Genomic DNA, 22,175 nt, shown 5'->3' on the forward strand with positions numbered 1-22,175 from the left:
AAGTTTTTACCCAATACCAAAGCGCCCACGGGTGGAGTGCATTATCCACTGTTCTGATGATACAGATAAGCTGGTTTCACTACAAAGTGTCGACTCATGGAGAACTCTGCTCAGGGCAGCTCAGATACGAAATCATGCACCAGTTTTGAAACTGGCAAAAGATATTCCTGAGGGACAGATTCCAGCAATCTACTACCACAGAAAGTGTCGCAGTATCTTCACTATGAAGCAAATTCTTGATGGCCTCCTTGCAAAAGAAAAGAAAAGTTGTGTCTCTGCTGAAGAGAAACAATCTAAGAGAGTAGCTCGACATGCTCCAAGTACATCTAGGACTTATGATGCAGAGTGCATATTTTGTCAGAAAAACAGCAAATATTCCAAGAGACAGAATACGAGAGAAGTACTGGTGCAGTGTCGAGAACTGCGAGCTGATGCAAAGATCAGGAGTGCAGCCACAAAGAAAAGGGACAGCAGAATCCTTGCCATTGTGAGTAGAGACCTTGTAGCAGCTGAAGGGCACTACCACAGGTCATGCTATAGACTTTACACCAAAGAAGAGGTTTCCAAAGGAGAGGTTGCCAGCAATGAAGATGATGATACTGCAGCCCAGTATGAAGCTGCTGTGAATAAGGCATACAATGAGCTGTTCCTCTTCATCAGGATGGAGCTTTTTGGCAATCCTCAAGTGATGACAATGACTGATCTCTCTTCTAGACTGGTAGCTTCAATGAACTCCCAAGGCATTGCCCAAGTCAAGGAATCAACCAAGAAGCACATAAGGCGAAACCTGGAGAGTGAGTTTGCTGGAGCCTTGCAGATATTCCCTGATGAGAAAGGAAAATTCCTCCTCTATCCCGATAACTTGTCCATGAGGGAACTTGCCAAAGAAAATCAGTCTCTCAAAAGGGAGCTGCAGACCCTGAAAAGTGTCAGTGCACAAGATGTTATAGCCAAAGCAGCCATCAAATTGAGAGCAGACATTAAAAGTCAAGATGTTCCTCAAACCTGGCCGCCTGAAGTCAAACCAGAAGCAGAATGTCCTACCATTCCAGAGTCGCTCATTATCTTCCTGTACTCTCTACTCACCGGCTCAAATGATCCTGATCATGCATCCCAGAGAGTGCAGTGCCTTCTGCAGTCATTTGGCCATGACATAGTATATGCAGTGACATGTGGAAATACCAAGCCTTCCAAGCACATTGTTCTGCCATTCAGTGTCAAATCGTTGACAGGAATGTAGAGTTGATAAACATCCTCAACCGACTTGGTCACAGTGTGTCCTATTCACAGATGGAAGAGATCAACACTGCCCTGTGTCTCCAGAAACTCTCATCATCAGGGAGTGGCATTGCCCTTCCAGCTAACATCCATCCTGGCATATTCACAACTTTAGCCTGGGACAATATCGACCGTCTTGAAGAAACTGTCAGTGGTGAGGGAACATCTCACAGAGTCCATGGGATTGTTGTGCAAGCAAAGCCAGTCAACCCACTTCCTGTCCAACCCATGCCCACTGTTCCCAAAACAAAGAAGAGAAGCATTGATGGACCCCCACCAATGTTACCAACTTACAATGCTGGACAACGGGTAGGGCCACCACAAAGCAAAAAGTCAGATGCCGATACTGCAGCCAATACTAAGCTTGCCAGAGAGATAAACCTTCTTTGGGTCCTAGCACGCATGTCACAACAAGAAGAACAGTCAGTCAGCAGCTGGACAGGCTTCAACATCCTGACTTGAGGAGAGATGACGGTCATCCCCGACAATATAGGCTATCTGCCTACCATCAATGCTCCAGCGACACAAATGTCTACTGTCAACGAGGTGCTTAACCAGTCACTGAGCATCATGCAGTGCTTAGGCCTGAGGAAGATTGTCTGTGTCTTTGACCAAGCCCTGTATGCGAAGGCTGTCGAGATCACATGGAAACACCATGACAAGTTCCATGATATCATCGTTAGGCTTGGGGTATTCCACACCATCTGCACACTGCTGGCAATAATAGGAAAGTGTTTCCAAGATGCTGGACTCAAAGACCTCTGCATTGAGTCTGGCATGATTGCAGAAGGCTCAATTGCTGGTGTTATGGATGGCCGCAAGTACAACAGGGCAGTGCGACTACACAAGCTCCTGTATGAGGCTCTCATGCGACTGACCTTGAATGGTTTCCTGTCCTGGTTGGAAGAAACTCACAGGAATGACATGGTTCACCTGAATGAGACACTGAAGACCATTGACAGCCTTGGGAAAGAAGTCTCACAACATGCTTTGAAGGAGGTCCTCGAGAACAGCTCTTGTACACGCATCATGGATCTATTTGAAGTCTACCGTGAGTTCCTTAGAGGTGGAAACGGCAGCCTCTCGAACTTCTGGATGTCCTATTTGGACATGGTTGAAATCTTGTTGGGGCTCATCCGAGCATCCAGAGAGGGAGACTGGATGCTACACTTGGCTAGCATTCGAGCAATGATCCCATGGTGCTTTGCTTATGACAGGATGAATTATGCACGCTACCTCCCCTACTACTACGCCCAGATGTCTGAGCTGCCCATCACACACCCAGATGTGTACACAGAATTCATGGAAGGAGGCTTCTCAGTCCAACTGGGCTCCACCAATCCCTTTGGCCGAATCCCTGTTGACCAAGCTATAGAAGAAACGGTGAACAAAGACACCCAAACAGCTGGAGGGACAAAGGGATTCAGCTTGAAGCCAGGAGCTGTGACCAAATATTATCTCACAGCTGAGTAAGAAGCATGTACCTCAGACAACTGAGAGACCTGACAGGTCAAGGCAGGTGCAAATGGTCTCATCCAGATCTACAGAGTCCAAGGATCAAGAGAGATGAAGCAGATGTCCAGTCTCTCATGGACCTTATGGAGAATAACTGGCTCAATCCTATGTCCCCTGATGAGATTGATTTGGTTAGCCTCTCCACTGGCAACATGGCTCCACCTGATGTGACCACAGATCTCTTGAGAGCTCTTGAGAAAGGAGAAGAGGCCTACCAAGCATTCCAGCAAACAAGGTTAGATGCAGACCCACCACCTGTGAAATTCCACGACAAGATGACCAAGCAAAGTCTGAAAACATTCTCCAATGTCAGCACAAAACAAGCTCATGGAAAGAAAGCACAGGATGTGGTTCTGAAGGCAGATAGAAACCTTTTCAGTCACATGATCCTGGTGGTTGAAAGCAGGAAGGTGAATCTGAAGGATGTCCTTGCCTACCCATTGGGCCCACTACCATGGGCACTGGCAAATGCTGATGGGTCCTTACGAAAAACAAACAAGGCTGCACTTGCCAGAGAGCTTGAAAAGAATGTATCTCCTGCAGAAGACATCCCAATCCCATCTACTTCCATCATTGATGGGATGAGCCTGGTCCAAAAAATGAATGGCAACAACAAAACCTTTGCACAGGTGGCAGAGTCAGCCTTGACCCAGGTCCTCCATGAGGGAGCACAGAGTGGGAGGATTGATGTTGTTTTTGATGTCTATCACCAGACTTCGATCAAAGATGCTGAACGACTGAACCGGGGTGGAGACATCACTCTCCAGTACAAGAATCTTGCAGGGGGACACCACGTCCAGCAGTGGAGAAAATTTCTGTGCAGTTCCTCCAACAAGACCAGTCTTATCAAGTTTCTGGTGGAAGAGTGGAAACTCCCACGATACAGAGCTATGCTGCATGGCAAGGTGTTGTACATGACCTGTGAGGAAACCTGCTACAAGTTGACAGAAGATGGGTGTGAGGAAGCAGCAGAACTGCACTCCACACATGAAGAAGCTGACACCCGTCTGCTCCTGCATGCATTGCATGCAGCAAATGCGGGCTCAAAGTCAGTTATCATCACAGCTGAGGACACTGATGTCATGGTGCTTTGTCTTGGCTTCCAGAAGGACATCACCTGTCCCATCTACCAGAAGTGTGGGACTCAGAACCGCACACGGTTTGTCGACATCACCAAACTGGCAAGTTCACTTGGAGACAGCATCTGTGACAGCCTAATTGGCTTACATGCCTTCACAGGCTGCGACGCTGTCAGTGCATTCGCTGGTCGAGGGAAGCTGAATGCCCTGAAGATAGTGAGAAAGCACACTTCCTGCCAAGAGAATTTTAGTCAACTGGGACAGACATGGAATGTGAGTGATGAGCTGTTCCAGAAAATTGAGCAGTTCACCTGTCGGATGTATGTTGCTAATAGCAGCACTGCTGAGGTGAACAAACTGCGTTACCAGCTCTTCTGCACCAAAAGGGGAGAGGTTGAGTCCAGCCAGCTGCCACCATGTAGAGACTGTCTCTTTATGCATGTTCAACGAGCCAACTATCAGGCAGCAATATGGAAGTGCTGTCTGCAGGCTAACCCTGTGGTGCCAAGCCCTACTGAGTATGGATGGACAGACGATGAAGGCAAGCTGGCCATTTACTGGATGCGCTCCCCACCTGCACCAGATGTGGTCTTGGAAATGCTAACATGAAAGTGTGTGCATTCATGCAAAATGCCAAGCTGCATGTGCCTGTCAAATGGACTTCCATGCACAGACATGTGCAGGTTACAGACCTGCAGTAACCAAAAACAGCAGGATGGTCCAGAACTGGACTTTGAACTTGGGGAGTCAGATGATGAGAGAAACGAGCAGTTTGATGAATGACAGTGTGATGATTCTGATGGTATTACTGTGGTAGTAGTCTATTGATGCACAGGATGTTGATTCTGGACTTGGTTACCCAGAGCTTGATAACAATAATGTAACCATATTCACATATACCCATTACCCTACCCATTACCATTACATATACCCACTAATGATATGGGATTACATGTATCATTGACTAAGTATATGTAAATGTCAATGTTGTTTAAAATATTAAAATAGTTCAATACCTCACTATGGTATTCCTTTTTATCATGTATTTTGATTGTGTATTTAAACAAATGTATAGAGACCAGTTTGTGACCTAACTGGCTTTGGTCTAGTTCTCATTTAAGGCTCACAATCACCTCACACAATGAAATAGTATGGGTATATTATACATTTCCTGAATCTTTACAGTCCTGTGAGTATTCCACTTTTTGTGTTTTGTGTCCCTGATATTCCTAGATGCCACAGGGCTAAAAGAAAGTATATAGTTTAGGCGAACATTGCAGAAAGATGTGTGTTATTGACGGGTTGAAGAGCTCAAGTGATCTCTATATTTGTGAGAAATATCCACAACAGGGCTTGAATGAAAGCTAAGAAGGTCCCCTTTAAAATGATACCAAAGACAATATTATAGAACATTGAAAAATGTCCTGAACATGAGGCTAAACACGGATATGCACCAGCGTCTAAAATGCAATTTAGTTTAGCGGGTGGTTAACTTCATGAGCTGATAACTGTGATACAGCTGCCACTCAGGAATGGTTATCATACCAAAATATCACCTACAGACATGGATCCTTTCAAAAATTATAAGTAAGTTTTGCCAACTTGAGTGTACCGAAACATCGTCTGGCCCATGGACTATTCCAACCACCTTGGCCTCTCACCATCCTCCCTCTCTCTAACTCTCTCCTTCTGTCTTATCCCTCCCCCTCTCTCTGTCGTTTTTACAGCGGGCCGTTGTATCGGGTCTTTGATCGGCTGAGGCAACCGGGGGAAATTGACTCTTGTACCTTCATTATTCATACATTCAACCCCTCTTCCTCCCCCCATTCTGTCCATCACAACGCATCCAACCCATTGAGCGAGCAGGACCGCCTCTTGTTCACCCACAGACCGGCACTCGTGGAACAGTTGGGCGCACAGCCCCAACAAAATGGACGCACAAATGCAGATCACCTGCACAAAAACTGATGCAGACACGCATTAACTTTTTATCCCTGTAGGGAAACTACAGTCAGCATTTAAGCCATCCTAGCTGTGTAGCTAGGAGCAGTGGGCAGCCGCCGTGCAGCAACCCGGGGACCAACTCCAGTTCTTCTTGCCATGCCTTGGTCAGGGGCACAGACACGAGTATGAACCCTAACATGCACGTCTTTTTGATGGTGGAGGAAACCGGAGCACCCGGAGAAAACCCACCGCAGACACGAGGAGAACATGCAAACTCCACACAGAGGACGACCTGGGATGACCCCCGAGGTTGGACAACCCTGGGGTTCGAACCCAGGACCTTCTTGCTGTGAGGCGACAGCGCTAACCACTGCGCCATCGTGCCACCAACCTACAATCTATCACTCTCGCTCTCTCTCTCTCTCTCTGTTTGTAAGTCAAAAGGAGACCCACTTTATCCCCGTCCTTCGATCTGTTTGGCTGTCCACATACATCACACACTCACTGGGCGATGGCCTTTCTTCCTTTTCAATAAGCCCTCATTTTACATCTCTCCCTCTCCGTTTACTTTTTTGTCCTCGTCGTTTTCTCTGCCTTCTCCTTCTCTCCCAACTTCTCTCTCTCTCCCACTGGCTCTCTCTCTCTCTTTCAGTCAGGGGAATCAATAGCTCCTCTTCAACTCTTCGTCTGTTCCATTACAGACAACAATGGCTCTGTATGGGAGTGAGATTGGCTGCCATTGTGGCAGCGGATGTCTATCAGCTAGGTGGACACCACCAAGACAACAAGCAACGTGTTTGTGTGCATGTGTGTGTTAGCGTGCACAGGCGCGATGGCGGGAAAAAAAGAAAGAGTGAGAGAAAGAGAGAGATGACAGGTCGAGATAACATGTAGACAATAATGGACATTCAGAGTTGCTGAAAGAACCATACAAGGGTGGGGCAATGATCCTTCATCCTCTGCCGTTCGTGTGTGTGTGTATGTGTGTGTGTGTGTGAGAGAGAGAGAGAGAGAGAGAGAGAGAGAGAGAGAGAGAGAGAGAGAGAGAGAGAGAGAGAGAGAGCGAGAGAGAGAGCGAGGGAGACAGATAAAAGGAGAGATGACAGGCAGAGATAACGTGCAGACAATACAAGTTGTATGGCGCTACAGGGGGATATTTTGTCTTACCGCAGATAAAATGTGTGTGTATGTGCATGTGCGTGTGTGTGTGTGTGTGTGTGTGCACGTGAGTAAGAGAGATTCTACGAAGGACTAGTATCAGCATTGTGAATGCACACCGTGCAGAAGCACAGTGTAACCACAGAGGAGAGGACAGAACAGATATAGGTGACATCAGTCCAAGCTCCCCACCCCCCCAAACCCACCCCCACCCCACCCCACCCTCTGGCGTTTGCGATCAACTTCTGAAGAATCCTCGAGCAACACAATGAATCCCCCCCCCAGCTGTGTGGCTTCTGCTCCATGACTGACCCTGTGCTCTGAACCGTCCTCTGGAGCAGGCAGAGTGAAAGCAGAACCTTTCAATAAGGGATCAGTGAAATGTCACAGCCCCCCTCTCTTCTCCCGCTAACCACCCCTCCACACACTGGAAATCAAACTGCACACACTAACCACCCCTCCACACTCTGGAAATCAAACCGCATGCTCTCTGCCTCCATATTCCCTTATAAACGTCTCCATCTGTCCTGCATGTGCTCTCCTTAATCCCCCCAACTCATGGTCTCCCATCGCATCCCCCCAGCAGCTGCTACTGATGCCATCTACGCTGACCTACACGGAAGCTAAGGAAGCTAACACGATGCCACCGAAACCGTGCATGTACGTACATGCATACCAGGGAAACCAGACGGTTTCCCTGGTATGCATATAAACACAGACTCGCGAGTCTGTGTTTATATGGGAAATGTGAAAGACTGGACCAGACAGAGAACACTGTGTGTGTGTGTGTGTGTGTGTGTGTGTGTGTGTGTGTGTGTGTGTGTGTGTGTGTGTGTGTGTGTGTTTGTATATGTGAGAGAGAGAGAGAGAGAGAGAGAGAGAGAGAGAGAGAGAGAGAGAGAGAGAGAGAGAGAGAGCAAGAGATTGAGTGAGTGAGTGAGTGAGTGAGTGAGTGAGTGAGAGTGAGAGAGAGAGAGAAACAGAGAGAAAGTGGGTGAGGGAGTGAGGGAGAGAGAGAGAAAGAGTGAGAGTGAGAAAGAGTGAGTGAGTGAGGAAGGGAGGGAGGGAGGGAGCGAGTGAGGCAGAGAGCGAGAGAAAGAGTGAGTGAGGGAGGGAGAGAGACTGACTGACTGACAGACAGAGATAGATAGAGACAGATAGAGAGAGCAAGGGAAACAGTTGAGTATGCTTGAGCATTAATGCCAGACCTAGAGAGAGAAACAAACGGAGGAACTCGCGCACGTGTGTGTGTGTGTGTGTGTGTGTGTGTGTGTGTGTGTGTGTGTGTGTGTGTGTGTGTGTGTGTTTGTGTGTAAGGGCTAGGCTGTGCTTGAACAGGGAAGGCAGGTTTATTTTCATGTTTCATTTCTCTAAAGGTTGCTAAGTTGGTGTTGGGCTCCATCAAGAACAACCACTGGCTACACTCCACCAGCAAGTCACAAACATGTACCACACTACCCGCGGGACTGGAACACACGAACACACCCACAAACACGCACATACACACACACACACACACACACACACACACCAGCTGGCAGACAACTGCTCCTGTGTGTATGAGATGAGTGACAGCCCATGGTGGCAATCTGAGGTTGAGGGGGCAACGAAACACGGCGTCTGGTTTGGTCTGGCTTCCGTCTGCTATACGTCAATCCTCGGACCCTGCACCCACTCCAACGAGACCCCGTCTCTAGCTGGCACTGCCAGGGCATATGGAAACAGGCAGTTGCCTTGACAATGAGAAATGACTATTTGATTGGTTCACACTCTGAATACGAGGCTAGAGGGAGAATAGTCCCAACACAGGAAGCGGTCGCGCTGCTTCTGATCCTTCTCTGTAGTCGCTGTGGACTGAAAGGAACTGGGACTGTGCATCTCTCTTGCTTCTACACCACTGTCCTTTTTCTCAGATTTCTAGGTCTGGTTAAATGTAGTTTTCGGGAATTTGTTTTTAATAAAACGGTAGGACTGCAGAACCCTGCCTAGAAGGCATTACTTGCACCCTGAACAGAGACAATCCAACTTGAGGTCACTACCCGCCAACTGCTGTCAATGTGCCCTTGAGCGAGGAAAAATAAAAACAACACAAGAACTCACATGGAGCTGTTCACTGGCCAAAAGTAAAAGCCTGTGGTTATACGGGGCAACTTCTACACCTACACAACCACACATTTACTTTTCTGCCCCTACATTTAAATACAAGATTTTTAATTGTTACATCGTTCAATTACTTCCTAAGTCCAAAAGGGCAGCATTACCGATTAATACAACAGCTACTGAGCTTACTCCTCGTACAAATGTGTTTGTTGGGTTTACGGGTACCGTGGCGGTCTATTCCGTTGCCTACCAACATGGGGATCGGCAGTTCGAATCCCCGTGTTACCTCCGGCTTGGTCAGGCATCCCTACAGACACAATTGGCCGTGTCTGCGGGTGGGAAGCCGGATCTGGGTGTGTATCCTGGTCGCTGCACTAGCGCCTCCTCTGGTCGGTCGGGGCGCCTGTTCAGGGGGGAGGGGGAAGTGGGGGGAGCCTCCCACACGCTACGTCCCCCTGGTGAAACTCCTCAATGTCAGGTGAAAAGAAGCGGCTGGCAACTCCATGTGTATCAGAGGAGGCATGTGGTAGTCTGCAGCCCTCCCGGGATCGGCAGAGGGGGTGGAGCAGCGACCGGGAAGGCTCAGAAAAGTGGGGTAATTGTGGCAAAACCCCCCCCCCCAAAAAAGAAACGTGTTTGTCACAGGGTTTGGATCAGCCGGGTTCCACAGAACCATGGCTTGCAATCCAAATGGTGTCAGAGGTGTCTTTCCGATCAGTACCAATATGTCAAGTCTAGCAGTATAATATAACGGGCCTGGATCCCAGGGTGAGACTAGATTTCTCAAACTCAGTTTCTGGGGGGGAAAGAAAATATGTCAAGAGGCCCCGCTGTAAGAGTGATACCTACAGAATTAGCATAAATGGAAAGTTTTCAATCTCCTGCCTTAAAAACTGAGAGCCCTCCAGGGTGCGCTGACAGAATAATGGACTTGAGGCTTTTGACTATATTTCCATCTCTGTGGACATGGCAGGTAGCAGACTAATTCAACGGGTGTCTATACAGAGCTCTCACGAGCTGCTATTTGGTAGAAATATTGAGTTTATCGGCTTTGAACACCTAGAACACTTGGTTTGAAGGGACGGTGTCAAGGTTGTAGTAGCACGGTTAGAAATTGGACATTAATACAGTCTCTGTATATCGATTCCATTTATATTCAGTCAATGAAAATTTCAAGCAATTTGACTGGGAAGACAGATATGGTCTCCCCACTCTCAAACACACACTCCTGTTCTCCACCACAACCACCTCCCATACACGCCTACATGAAAATAGCTTTGAGTACATAGCATATGTAGAACTTATACATCTACTCTGCTTGGGCTTAAAGAGTTTGCTGGTGATCAGTCAAAACATGAAAATCCCACAGGGGAGACGTTGACTTTTCCCCCCCAAAAAATTCAATGACGGCAGAAAATTAAATATGGCATGCTTGGCCAAACTTGTAAAGCTAGGAAAGCTTCGTTCATCAAATTTAATAGGAGTACACCCGAGATGGTGGGATGAGGTAGAGGGAGAGCAGAACAGGCAGAGCAACCATTTCTGCTGCTGGCTTACACGCCTCCTTCCCCTGTCCTGGAATAACACTGACTTTTTATAAATGTTATGACTACAGTGTCAGCAAATCTGTCACCCTTGGCAATGTTAATAAGGCTTCAGGCCTAAAAGGCCAAATTTGGCAAGCGAGTAAAGTAGCCTAGTTGCAGTACCAGGAGAGAGGTAAACAAATAAGGGGAGCTGCTAAAAATGAAAAGCCCTTGGCAGGGGTGCTGAATGGATTTAGTCAGGCAGATTTTTGTTTTTTCATGTCGACCCATGACTAGGGCATTCACAGCTGCTGTATTGTCGTAGTCGCCAACTCCTCCCAAAAATAGTCGAGTAGTCGATTAATCGCGGGGGATATATCATATATTTTTTGCCCAATAACAACGATCCATCCATCCATCAATCCATTATCCAAGCCGCTTACCCCAACCGGGGTTGCGGGATGCTGGAGCCTATCCCAGCAGTCACTGGGCGGCAGGTGGGGAGATGCCCTGGACAGACCACCAGATACATTCTCGTCAAAAAGTCTCAAATACAACCAGCAAAGGGTTAACTAATGGAAGCGGGACCAACCTGGGAGTAGATGAGCAGAGTCCTCTATTGGCTCTGAGAGGCTGTTTACAAATAAGCTGCAATCTGATTGGATGAAGCTTGTCTGAGCTGGAGACACTGTTTGACTGCAGTAACAATGCAACTTCTTTCTTGCAGGTGTTTCGGTTTAACAAGTGATCGTATTTACTGGTGACGTTCAGCCGAGTGCGTCCATGGCTGTCGGGGTGACAGCAGCTGTTGAAAAGCCTAAAAGCCTATTAGATTGAATGTTCAATAGAGTATATATTCACCTGGTCCTTTTTATCCTATATTATGTAAATTAAACGGTGTCGCCCAACAAGAACCATTCACATTTCTTGAAGTTACTTTTAATGTGGGGGAAACACAGATTAGCAGAGCAGCTAGCATCTAATGAGGAATTTGACATTATAACGTTACAGGTTTAATGACTGAATATGGGTCACGTTCCGATTGAGGTCAACGGTATAAAATACAGCTGCGGTTTGTTTCCCACATTATAAGAAATGTTACGGGAGGTGAATGAGTCTTGCAGAGCACAATTTACCTTACATAAATGGTTAGCTAGATATCAAACATGGATGTGTATTTAAAATTGATTAAAGTAAAATTAAATTAAAATTGGCGGCACAGTGGCGCAGTGGTTAGGGTGGTCGCCTCACAGCAAGAAGGTCCTGGGTTCGAACTCCGGGGTAGTCCAACCTTGGGGGTCGTCCTCTGTGTGGAGTTTGCATCTTCTCCCCGTGTCTGCGTGGGTTTCCTCTGTGTGTTCCTGTTTCCTCCCACAGTCCAAAGACATGTAGGTCAGGTGAATCAGCCATACTAAATTGTCCCTAGGTGTGAATGTGTGTGTTGGCCCTGTGATGGACTGGCGGCCTGTCCGGGGTGTCTCCCTGCCTGCCGCTCAATGACTGCTGGGATAGGCTCCAGCATCCCCGCGACCCTGAGAGCAGGATAAGTAGTTTGGATAATGGATGGATGGATGGATGGATAAGGTAAAATGAAAGCTTTTAGGAGGACACCACGTGTTCTGTTTGTGTTTTCGACAGCTGCTGTTACTAAAGTCACCAGTTAACACGGTCACTCGTTAAACCAAAACAGAGGGATAGTGGGCGTCTTTCCATCTCTAAATACCTTAAATTCGGTTTATTTAACATGAAAAAATATAGAAAAGCATTGTTTATTTAACATGGCATAACGCAGAAAATGATTGCTGTTGGAACCACGGCGCCCCCAGCTGTATATCTGCTGTAGCAGCATTGCCACTGCTTTATTTCTGCACAGTGTTAAAACCACAGATGAACAGTTAGTCTACAACTATGCACAGTGTCGACTAGTGGTTTTGATACTTGACTAGTCGACTATTCTGTGAAACCCCTACACAGCCCCCCCCCCGATCCATCACAAAACATCCTTATTTTTTTTCTTTTCCCCCCTTTTTCTCCCCAATTGTACACGTCCAATTACCCCACTCTTCTGAGCTGTCCTGGTCGCTGCTCCACCCCCTCTGCCGATTTGGGGAGGGCTACAGACTACCATATGCCTCCTCCGATACATGTGGAGTCGCCAGCTGCTTCTTTTCACCTGACAATGAGGAGTTTCGCCAGGGAGACGTAGTGTGTGGGAGAATCATACTATTCCCCCCAGTTCCCCCTCCCCCCCGAACAGGCACTCTGACTGACCAGAGGAGGCGCTAGTGCAGCGACCAGAACACATACCCACAGCCGGCTTCCCACCCGCAGACATGGTCAATTGTGTCTGTAGGGATGCCCAACCAAGCCGGAGGTAACATGGAGATTCGAACCAGTGATCCCCATGTTGGTAGGTAACGGAATAGACTGCTACGCTATCCAGATGCCCCAAAACATCCTTATTTCAACGTGTAGACAAACATGTCCCTTAAATTTACATGGAAAATATATACTTCCTTGGTTTCTATACAATGTTAACTGGAGAGAATTACCATGAGTGAGTAGGCAGGTCCTCCGTGTTTTGCTCACAGGCATTTCCGACAGGACACACTGCTGCATTTCATTAGTGTTATGGTAGCTTTCGGCCACCCGCCCCACCCAGCCAAGGTTTGCCTGGCCCTTACTTCAGGCTGCCGGTTTGAGGTGTAAATGGACTGTAGCAGAGTGTCTGTCCTCACACTCTGGCTGTCACCGTGATCGCAGACGGACAAGCATGCACACATGCAACACACCATCTGAAGCATAATGTCACAGCAAAGGCACGGCTGTCTTCACTCATTTGCCCCAGACATATACCACTAGGGGAGGTAATGTTGGGACTGTGTGTGGATGATTGATTGATTGTGTGGGTGCGCGTAATCCCAATTGACCATGGTAACATCCCCAGCAAAGCATTGGATGTAAGCCCAGTCAACATCTTTTTCTGCTAGGCAACACACCGATGCGCGCACACACACACACACACACACACACACACACACACACACACACACACACACACACACACACACACACACACACACACACAGACTGTTCACTCAGATGCCAGATACAAGTGTATATTGTTGTGAAAATAAGACGTGATGTGTTTAGACATGGTTGTCTCCTCATGCTAACTGAAACGGGGCTGGCGTATTGAATGATTATAACCAGCTATCATGTTTCACATAAAAACAGCCGGTTCCTCTCGTGGAAATGGGGATTACTGGAAAGAACAATACAACAGTGCAGAGGGTGACCAACCCATACAAACTGGTGTCTTGTGTGACAAAATAGTAATGTTGTAATTATTATTAATTAGGAAATATATATTTTCAATTAATCTTTGCCATTCCTCTTAAGAACAGGTGTCATAACCCAAAAACCCTGGGCTACTGTCAGACACACACACACACACACACACACACACACACACACACACACACACAAACTTGCCCACACAGCTATGTTTGGGAGTTGTTGAGGTTTTTTTTTGGAGGGTTTGGGGCCTCTAACTAGTGACAAAACAGTGACGACTTTGCTTCTTTTCCTATTACGCTTCCCTTGGCCACAATAAAACCTGAAGTGGCTTCAAATAAATGGGGAGTGGTAGGTCACGTCGAAGTTGTTAAAGAGGCACTAAGCAAATTCAACTGGCATAGGCAAATCCTTTCCCTCTTCGCCTGACCATCCCAAGCATCCCTCTCTTTATCCCTCCCTATAATTCAGCCCCCAACCCACCCCTCCCCTCTTTCAGGGTATAGCGAATGTGAGGTCAGACAAGGATCACCAACCAATTACAGCAGTGAGCTAATCAGCCTCTGTCAAGTTGTTTAGAACGCATTATGGGGGAAACGGGGGCTTCTCGTTGGGGCGCCGCAAATGATTACTCTGGGGCCAAGGTCACTGACACACACAACCATCCATGACACAAATACAAGAAACACAGACCCACACACGCCATCCAGCCCAACCTACTCCGCTGTTTCTTTTCTTCCTCTTTGACTTTCTATCGCTCGCTCTCCCTTCATCTCTGACTTATATTACATCTTCTTCAAACTCCTCTCTTTGTCTCTTTTGCAAAGGACACAAAAGCAAGGAGCTGGTAAACTTCTAAAGCAATCACCTCCTCCAAACGTATGTGCATTTATTTCCGTGTGCACGTTCTTTCTGTGTGATTGTGCGTGTGCACATGTGCAATCGCCAGGTTTCAAAAGAGTTCGAAAAGTATTCGAAGTTTCACAATGTGGTCACATTACAATGAGTTCTCTGGCATGCTCCACTTTTTGTTTCCTTAATAGAGGAAGGAGTTATGAGCTCTACCGACTGTGCCGAGAACATGTTAAATGTTTATAGCCAAGTCCACTCGACCGAATGATGATAGTTCTTTCACTGTCGATAGTAAGATGTGGGGGAAAAAAAGGCATCACTTCGGTACTAGAGCTGCCCCGATTTTTTTTTGGGGGGGGGGTGGGGGGCTTCGAATATTCAGCAGCAAATATTCGAAGGTATTCGAAGCTTAGCTTTGACTGGGCATGACCACCTGTGCAATAATCAAATTATATAAATTTCCGCCTTAGACAATAAAAACTAAATTGCTTATATGTTTGCTGTTATTATTGATAATGTCTGTCACGTGCTTTCATTAGGCTGTTATTGTAATTATTATGCTGTTTAGAGACAAAGGCAAAATCGGACTTCAGGGCGTATCCCAGGGGTCCCCAATAGGCGGCCCGCGGGCCACGTCCGGCCCGTGACGGGTTGATTTATGGTCCGCGATAATTTTTGGAGAAATGCCAGAAGGAAGAATTTTTTTGTATTTCCCTACCAAAAAAAAATAAAATTTTAATTTCTTAGTAAAAGTAAGACTAGTAATATATAGAAAAACACGTGAAAAATCTCTGTTTAAATTATAATGCCTGCAACGTATCGACACCAAAACAAACTAACGAATAACATGCTGCTGGAGGTTGAGTGGCCCGTGGTTTTAAAAGTGGCCCTAAAAGTGGCCCGCTATGAAAAGTAATTGGGGACCCCTGGCGTATCCTTTTTATTGAAACTAGCGAAGTGCCCATTCAGGTGCAATACCCCTCAAACCACAACGTGGGTGAGTGGCACTGTTCATCCGTGGGCCCTCGCTGCCAAGTGTGAAGTCAGTCGGATGAACGGTTGACAAAAATGGTGAAGGACGGACACGCAGACAGAAAGATTCCTCCCATTTTAGTTCATTAAACTGGCGACAAAAGCACTTTCAACGTGAAATTGGTTGCTCATGAAAAAAAAAAAAAAAACACCGTATGTCCGGGACTACAAGTCGCACCGGACTGCAAGTCACACTCAGCAAAAAGTCACATTTATATAGTAGTGATGTATTACACAGTAGTGATGCTCAGGTCAGGGTTTTTTAATACCCGCACCCACCTGACCCATTAGGAGAGCTAATTTGCGCCGTCCAACCTGCTAAAATATGCGTTATTAACCACCCGAACCCGACCCAACCGGCAAACCTCCTAATTTAGCCTAAGCTACAGCAAAGTGAGCAGTGTTTTTGGGCAGTTTGCCCAGCTTAATACACTGATTGCAAGACATTACCTGCTGTCCCTTGTATCTACCAGTGTCTGGTCTACACTACGAAATAAACACACTAATTATTCCAAATGGTGTTCTTTATTGTTGGATAGCAGCAAAACAAGTAACCCTTCAATAAAGACATGAACTGTCTCTCTCTTTCTCTCGCTCTCTCTATCTCTCTCTCTCTCTCACACAAACACACTTCTTTCTGACCAAAACAACAGCAAAAAAACAGATTTGGTGGTGTAAACAAATTTATGGATACCACTCAGGTCAACCCTCTAAAACACACGCACTGACCAAAACCACGATCGCAAATTTGATGATAAAGCTGCTTGCATGCATGTGTATGTGTTTGAGAGAGAGAGAGAGAGAGGGAGAGGAAGGGAGAGAGAGAGAGAGAGAGAGGGGTGGGGTAAGAGAAGGTGGATTACTAATGCACAGCCTAGCCTATTGCACACAATGTTTCTATAAGTTATTTATAACTTACTCGGAGCGCAGCTTTGTCACTTTTTGACCCTCCCTGAACTCGTGATATTTTCTAGTAAGCTTACCCAAACCCACCCAACCTGCGAATCACTATGGTATAGTATTTTCAATTGAGTCGCAAGATTAAACAGTGCTATCTAGTGGCCTTAGTTGAAATGCAGTGTATTCGTCCTACAAAATTACATTGTATAAGTAGCTTTGGAATATAAGTCGCAGCATCAACCAGACAAGTAAAAAAAAAACAGCGACTTGCAGTCTGTGGAAATACAGTAAGGCTTTTTGTCAGTATAGACCTTTTTATGAAATCTTAAATAATTAACGGCATGCTGCATTCACGTGTTCACCGTTTTTCACATTTTTCCCGAGCCGTTTTGCCAACTGCCGTTTACCATCTCCCGGAAGATAAAAAAATAGAACACTGATTTTGCAATCAATTACCATGGCAACGATCGAAGGCTTCGAAACGTTGACACATTCGGGTCAGCCCTGCTCAGAACCCTTCCATTCTAACTAATGGAAACGGCATCAGTAACGCAGATTTCTCACTGGCCCGGTATGCCTGTTTAAGATGGACAAGAAGGCCTTATCTATGACTGCTGCAAGAGAGGGGTGCATTAAGCAAGCCAGTAACACAGATTTCTCACTGGCCCGGTATGCCTGTTTAAGATGGACAAGAAGGCCTTATCTATGACTGCTGCAAGAGAGGGGTGCATTAAGCAAGCCAGTGGGCAGAAGGGTTTGGGGAGCAAACAGAACCGAGTGGAGCTAACTGCTACGGTCTGCATGCAATTCTCTGGTGTCGGGACACTCGAGTCTGCATTGGAATACTCAAGAGGATGAAAACAAACATTTACTCAAACACATAAACAAACACCCACACACACACACACACACACACACACACAAGCACACTCACTGCTAGGGCAAATAAAAAGGTTTGTGATGGGAAGGGAGTTCAAGACCGGCTAGGAAGATCCGCGCAGGGAAAGTTGATGAGAAACACTCCCCAGGCCCTGAGAAACTAATACAGAGGTGTCCCTGAGCAAGGCACCGAGCCACAATTGTAATGTCGAAAATACATGATCAAACTACAACAGTGTGGATGTGTTCAACAATTTGAGTGTGAACCAGAGCCCTGCAGGAAAAAAGTCAACTTGCCCAGTCAACCTTACCTGGATTGATAAAAACCATCCATCCATCCATTATCCAAACCATTTATCCTGCTCTCAGGGTCGCGGGGATGCTGGACCCTATCCCAGTAGTCATTGGACGGCAGGTGGGGAGACACCCTGGACAGAACGCCAGGCCATCACAGCGCCGACACACTTTCACACCTAGGGACAATTCAGTATGGCCAGTTCACCTGACCTACATGTCCTTTGGACTGTGGGAGGAAACTGGAGCACCCGGAGGAAATCCACGCAGACACAGGGAGAACATGCAAACTCCACACAGAGGACGACCCCCAAGGTTGGACTATCCCGGGGCTCGAACCCAGGACCTTCTTGCTGTAAGGCGACGGCACTAACCACTGTGCCACTGATAAAAACCAATTAACAATTAACCACCACATGAATAGCTCAAAAAATGCATAGCACACATGCACACGCACATGCACACACACACAACAAGATGCTCTACAACAAAGACAACAATACCATACATAGCGTTGTTTGTTTTCATTTTTCTCCCCCTAATGGAAAAGCACAAACACGGTGTTGTTTGGCACATAATGATTATGAATGTATTTATGGCATAAAAGCCCCATTAAATCTTTGGCAATGGTACAATTTTATTAAATATTTTGCTTTTAAAGCATTGTTAAAATGTTTGGCAATGGGACATTTGTCTTGTCCTGCTGCATTTAGCCAATACCCTCTGTTGAATACAGACTGCGCAGTGGGAGAGACTAACAAACAAATAATGAGAGTGAAAATCATTTCATAACCTGGGCTCCAAAGCCACTAATAAATAGCTACTCCCAGATAATCTGTGTGCTGACACTGAGGATGAGGCGTCGATGCATACATATGTGTGTGTGTATGAGTGTTTGCGTGAGTGTGTCCTCTGAATGCACCAAAAGGCTAGAGGGCTAATTAAAGGGGAACCAGCAGTCCAGCTGAAGTTAAGGTAGTAGGGAGAGGAAACCTCATCATGCCGAGTAGGGCAGAGGTGTCCGGATGCATACTTAACAGCCAGGAGAGGAGGAGACAAGAGGCTGGAGGGAGTCTGGGTCGGGCACGAAGAGAAATAACACAGTAGAAGAGGAAGAGAGGGCTTAAGTGAGGAAAGCTAGACGCAGATGGACACGAACGTGACGAAGACAGAATAAGACGAGGCCAACGAAGGACACGTGAATTTGAAAGCAAGACCCCCAACCCCGTGTCAGCCATGCTCCGCCCTTTTCTCATCTTTGATTAGCAAATGGAGGGACAAAAAAGGGACGACTCAGTGGTTAGCGTGGTCGCCTCACAGCAAGAATGGTCCTGGGTTTGAGTCCTGGGGTAGTCCAACCTTGGGGGTCGTCCTCTGTGTGGAGCTTGCATGTTCTCCCCGTGTCTGTGTGGGTTTCCTCCAGGTGCTCTGGTTTCCTCCCACAGTCCAAAGACATGTAGGTCAGGTGAATCGGCCGTACTAAATTGTCCCTAGGTGTGAATGTGTGCCAGCCCTGTGATGGCCTCGCGGCCTGTCCAGGGTGTCTCCTCACCTGCCGCCCAATGACCGCTGGGATAGGCTCCAGCATCCCCGTGGCCCTGAGTAGGATAAACGGTTTGGATAATGGACGGATGGATGAGACAAAAAGATAGGCAAGAGAGGGGGAGTGATTGGTTGGTTGGGGTCAGACTGCCTCTCTGATCAGCAGGGGCGTTAAGACTCACCACTTACTTTTGCATGTGTGATGTGTCTGAGGATGAAAGCACTTGGACATGTGATTGTTTATGACAGCACACATACGGCAGAGGTCAACCAGCAGAGGAACAACACTGACATATTTAATACAAGAAAAAGGGATTTTGTCATATTCACACATAAATGTTGAAATTTCCCCCAGGAGTGGTGTCTTTCATTGAAACAAACCTTCCATTCCTCAGAACATGGAGCCAGAGAAACAGCAAAAAGCTCACAGTCAAGGAGTTGAATGAGCATGAAGGAGTGAAAAGAAAGAAAAGGTAACCGATAAAAACAGGTCAGAAATGTTTTGATGGGAGAACGAGCATCAAAAGAGGCCCTCGTGAGAAGTGAGAAGGGAAAGACTGAGACAGGAAACTGACACACAGGGAGAGAGAAAGAAAATGAGGAGTAATGAGAATAACAGAAACCAATAACAAGACGGACAGCCAGAGCGCAGCACAAGATGTTGTGCAGAACGAACCTGCTATAGCTTTTTTGGAGGACAGCGTTTCTGTCGATATCTTTAATCCCTCGAACAATAAATATGCGATTTAGAGTTTGTTTGTGCATTTTGATAACCCATGATGCTCTCGCAGAGGATGGAGCAAAATGTCACAACATCCTAAAAACTAACCCACACATACGCACAGGAGCGCAAAAGTCTGACAAACGGTCAGACGGACAGACTGACCTGGATGCCGTCTAGCAGTTTGCTCATGCACCAGAAGCTGTCGGCCTCGATGTTCCTTAGAGCTTCCTCCTGAAGACTGGACACATCAAAGTTCTCCACCTCCTCCTCTGTAGAGAGACACACAGTGATACGGGGGGGGGGAGATAACTCATGAGCATTTGAAGTTCAGCATCACATACAGCAGGGGCTCTGGACCAGGGTATGGCTATGTGTGGATGTGCATGGGGGGGGGGGTCGTGAAGTATGTGTGTGCATGTGTGCATGGGGGGCATTGCTTTAAATTTAAAGAGGGCTAGGTAATGAGGGGGCTAGAGGGAGGTGGGGGGGGTTGGGGAGTAGAGCATAGCAAGGCGGTAAGCATGGTGGCAATGCAGGTAGTGCAGCTTAAACGCTCAAACCAAGAAGCTTATTTTTGTTGGGGGGGGTTCCCCCCTTTTTCTTCCAATTGTACTCGGCCAATTACCCCACTCTTCCGAGCCTTCCCGGTCGCTGCTCCACCCCCTCAGCCGATCCGGGGAGGGCTGCAGACTATCACATGCGTCCTCCGATACATGTGGAGTTGCCAGCCACTTCTTTTCACCTGACAGTGAGGAGTTTCACCAGGGGGACGTAGCGCGTGGGAGGATCACGCTATTCCCCCCAGTTCCCCCTCACCCCTGAACAGGCGCTCTGACTGACCAGAGGAGATGCAACCAGGACACATATCCACATCCAGCTTCCCATCCACAGACACGGCCAATTGTGTCTGTAGGGACGCCCGACCAAGCCGGAGGTAACGGAATAGACCACTACGCTACCCGAACAACCCTGAAGCTCAATTTTTTGAGTGACATTGTGGTAATGAGGGCACAAGGAGATAATATCTTGTTGACAGTCACTGACTCAACCAACAACAGGCAAAACTACTTGTAAAGACACAAAATGTGCTTGCGCTATAGGCCAGATGACTTAAAACTGAAGCGGAAGTTCAATTATATATTTATTTATTTTTTGGGGGGACCACGCCAGGGAAAATGTAGAATTGCAGAGGCAGCCATTTCCAATCCATTATCCAGATGATATTAATAGATCTGTGATTTGACCAATACATCAAGTAGGGTGGACAGGCGTGAGGACAAAAGGGGAGCCAGTGAGCAGAAACCTTCGCTTGGTGCTAATGGGGTTGTTGGCACTTTTTGTAGACAGATACAGTACAGTTGGGTCCTGGCGTACCCCCAAAAAGTTGTAACACAGCATTTTTTCTAAAGCGATAGCATAGAGTTGCCAATCATCACAAGTGAGCGATGGCAACGCCGAGTGTCATCTGGTGTTGTTATCGGCACCCATGTGTGACGGACCGGAGGGCTTTGACAGCCCTCTGACAAGCCACTGACAAGGCGCTGGAGAGGTGATGGGATGAGACTGATTAACCATGATCTGAAAAGGGAGAGAGGAAGGGAGAGAGAGAGAGGAGGATGAAGAGGGGCACAGAAGAGCGGGAAAATGAGGAGAAAATGTATGTGTGTGTGCATGGGTGGGAGGAGAAAATTGTCATACAATGAAAATTTTGATGTGTACGAGTTTGTGTTTGAGCTCTCTAATGCCGCAACCCCCCCCCCCCCCCATAAACAACAAAAACCCCACACGCACACACAGTTCGACAAGACCTGGCAGCTCTGCTTGGTATCCTTGGCAACCCAAGTGGAACATTTTTGAAGGCTGTAGTGAGCATGCTCAGTCTGACAGACAGACATCTAGTGTGAGCTGGCACTGAGACTAAGCTACAAAGCTTCTAACAACTAGCCACTATCGGATAACCTCTGTGTGTGTGTGTGTGTGTGTGTGTGTGTGTGTGTGTGTGTGTGTGTGTGTGTGTGTGTGTGTGTGTGCCTGGAAATTCCTGCAGGGGTGGCA

The 22,175-nt window shown here is 47.1% G+C and overlaps 1 protein-coding gene across 1 annotated transcript in view; it reads right to left on the minus strand.

The window, feature by feature from the left end:
• tbc1d22a (TBC1 domain family, member 22a) overlaps nt 1–22,175 on the minus strand; it is a 238,848-nt gene that overhangs the window by 100,295 nt on the left and 116,378 nt on the right. Inside the window, exon 11 of the mRNA XM_056277478.1 lies at nt 20,283–20,387. Within this exon, the coding sequence (XP_056133453.1) occupies nt 20,283–20,387 (105 nt within the window). The remainder of the gene's footprint in view (nt 1–20,282; nt 20,388–22,175) is intronic.

Source organism: Lampris incognitus, chromosome 3 (assembly GCF_029633865.1).
Source record: "Lampris incognitus isolate fLamInc1 chromosome 3, fLamInc1.hap2, whole genome shotgun sequence".
NCBI lineage: Eukaryota > Metazoa > Chordata > Actinopteri > Lampriformes > Lampridae > Lampris > Lampris incognitus.